Source organism: Hipposideros armiger, unplaced genomic scaffold, assembly GCF_001890085.2.
Source record: "Hipposideros armiger isolate ML-2016 unplaced genomic scaffold, ASM189008v1 scaffold_202, whole genome shotgun sequence".
Classification (NCBI taxonomy): Eukaryota; Metazoa; Chordata; class Mammalia; order Chiroptera; family Hipposideridae; genus Hipposideros; species Hipposideros armiger.
In genome coordinates this window covers 332,711-333,411 of record NW_017731552.1, presented here as the reverse complement: position 1 = coordinate 333,411, position 701 = coordinate 332,711, and the positions used below count along the sequence as shown (strand labels likewise).

General features: G+C 70.8%; 1 protein-coding gene across 9 annotated transcripts in view; it reads right to left on the bottom strand.

The window, feature by feature from the left end:
• The window catches only part of CELF5 (CUGBP Elav-like family member 5), a 44,773-nt gene extending 44,307 nt beyond the window's left edge, over positions 1-466 (bottom strand). For 8 of the 9 annotated variants that reach the window (XR_002125246.1, XM_019653472.1, XM_019653473.1 and 5 more), the window contains exon 1: positions 113-454. Coding sequence is in view for 8 of the 9 variants with exons in the window: in XM_019653472.1 (XP_019509017.1) it covers positions 113-371 (259 nt within the window). In the remaining variant the exon portion in view is untranslated. Of the gene's footprint in view, positions 1-112 lie in introns of all 9 variants that reach the window. The other variant, XM_019653480.1, reaches the window with a different exon arrangement.
• Between the last annotated feature and the right edge of the window lie 235 nt (positions 467-701).

Sequence of the window (701 nt, the reverse complement as noted above, 5' to 3'; positions counted from 1 at the left end):
CGTGGCAGAGGCAAGCAGTGGGAGGAGGTGAGGAGAGGGTTGGGGGAGAGAAGATGTCGGAAGGTGGGGTAAGGAGGAAAGGGGAGGGGAGAGAGGGGGCCGGGGCGCCCACCTTTGTGCATGCCCGTGTAGGGGTCTTTGAGCACCGTGAGCTCATAGATGCGGCCGAACTGCTCGAAGAGCGGCTTAAGGTCCTTCTCGTCCAGGTTGCGTGGGATCTGGCCCACGAAGAGCTTGATGGCGTCCAGGTCCTTCATGCCGTCGGGCTGCCCCCCAGGGGGCTCGGGCCCGCTGCTGCCCACAGGCGAGGGACGCGGCTGCAGGAGCTGCTGCTGCTGCCGGCGCGCCTCGCTCTCCGTTAGGCGGGCCATGGCGGGCGAAGGCGGGCGGCGGGCGGCGGGCGAGGGACCGAGCCGGCGGCGGCGGGCGGCGGGCGGACTCGCAGCTGGAGCGACGAACGCCGCCTCCCGCCCGCCCCGTCCTCGCGCCCTCCTCCCTCCTGAGTGCGCCCGCTCGTTCCAGCATCAGGACCACAAAAGGGCGGCTCCGCAGCGGCCCCTGGCGGCTGGTGCGCGCGTCGCAATCCCGCCTCCCGCCTCCCACCTCCCGCGCGCATCCTGCATCCCTCACCCCTCAATCCACATCCGCGTCCTGACGTCCAGTCCAGGCAGGAAAACTGAAGCCAGCGGGTACGCAACCCC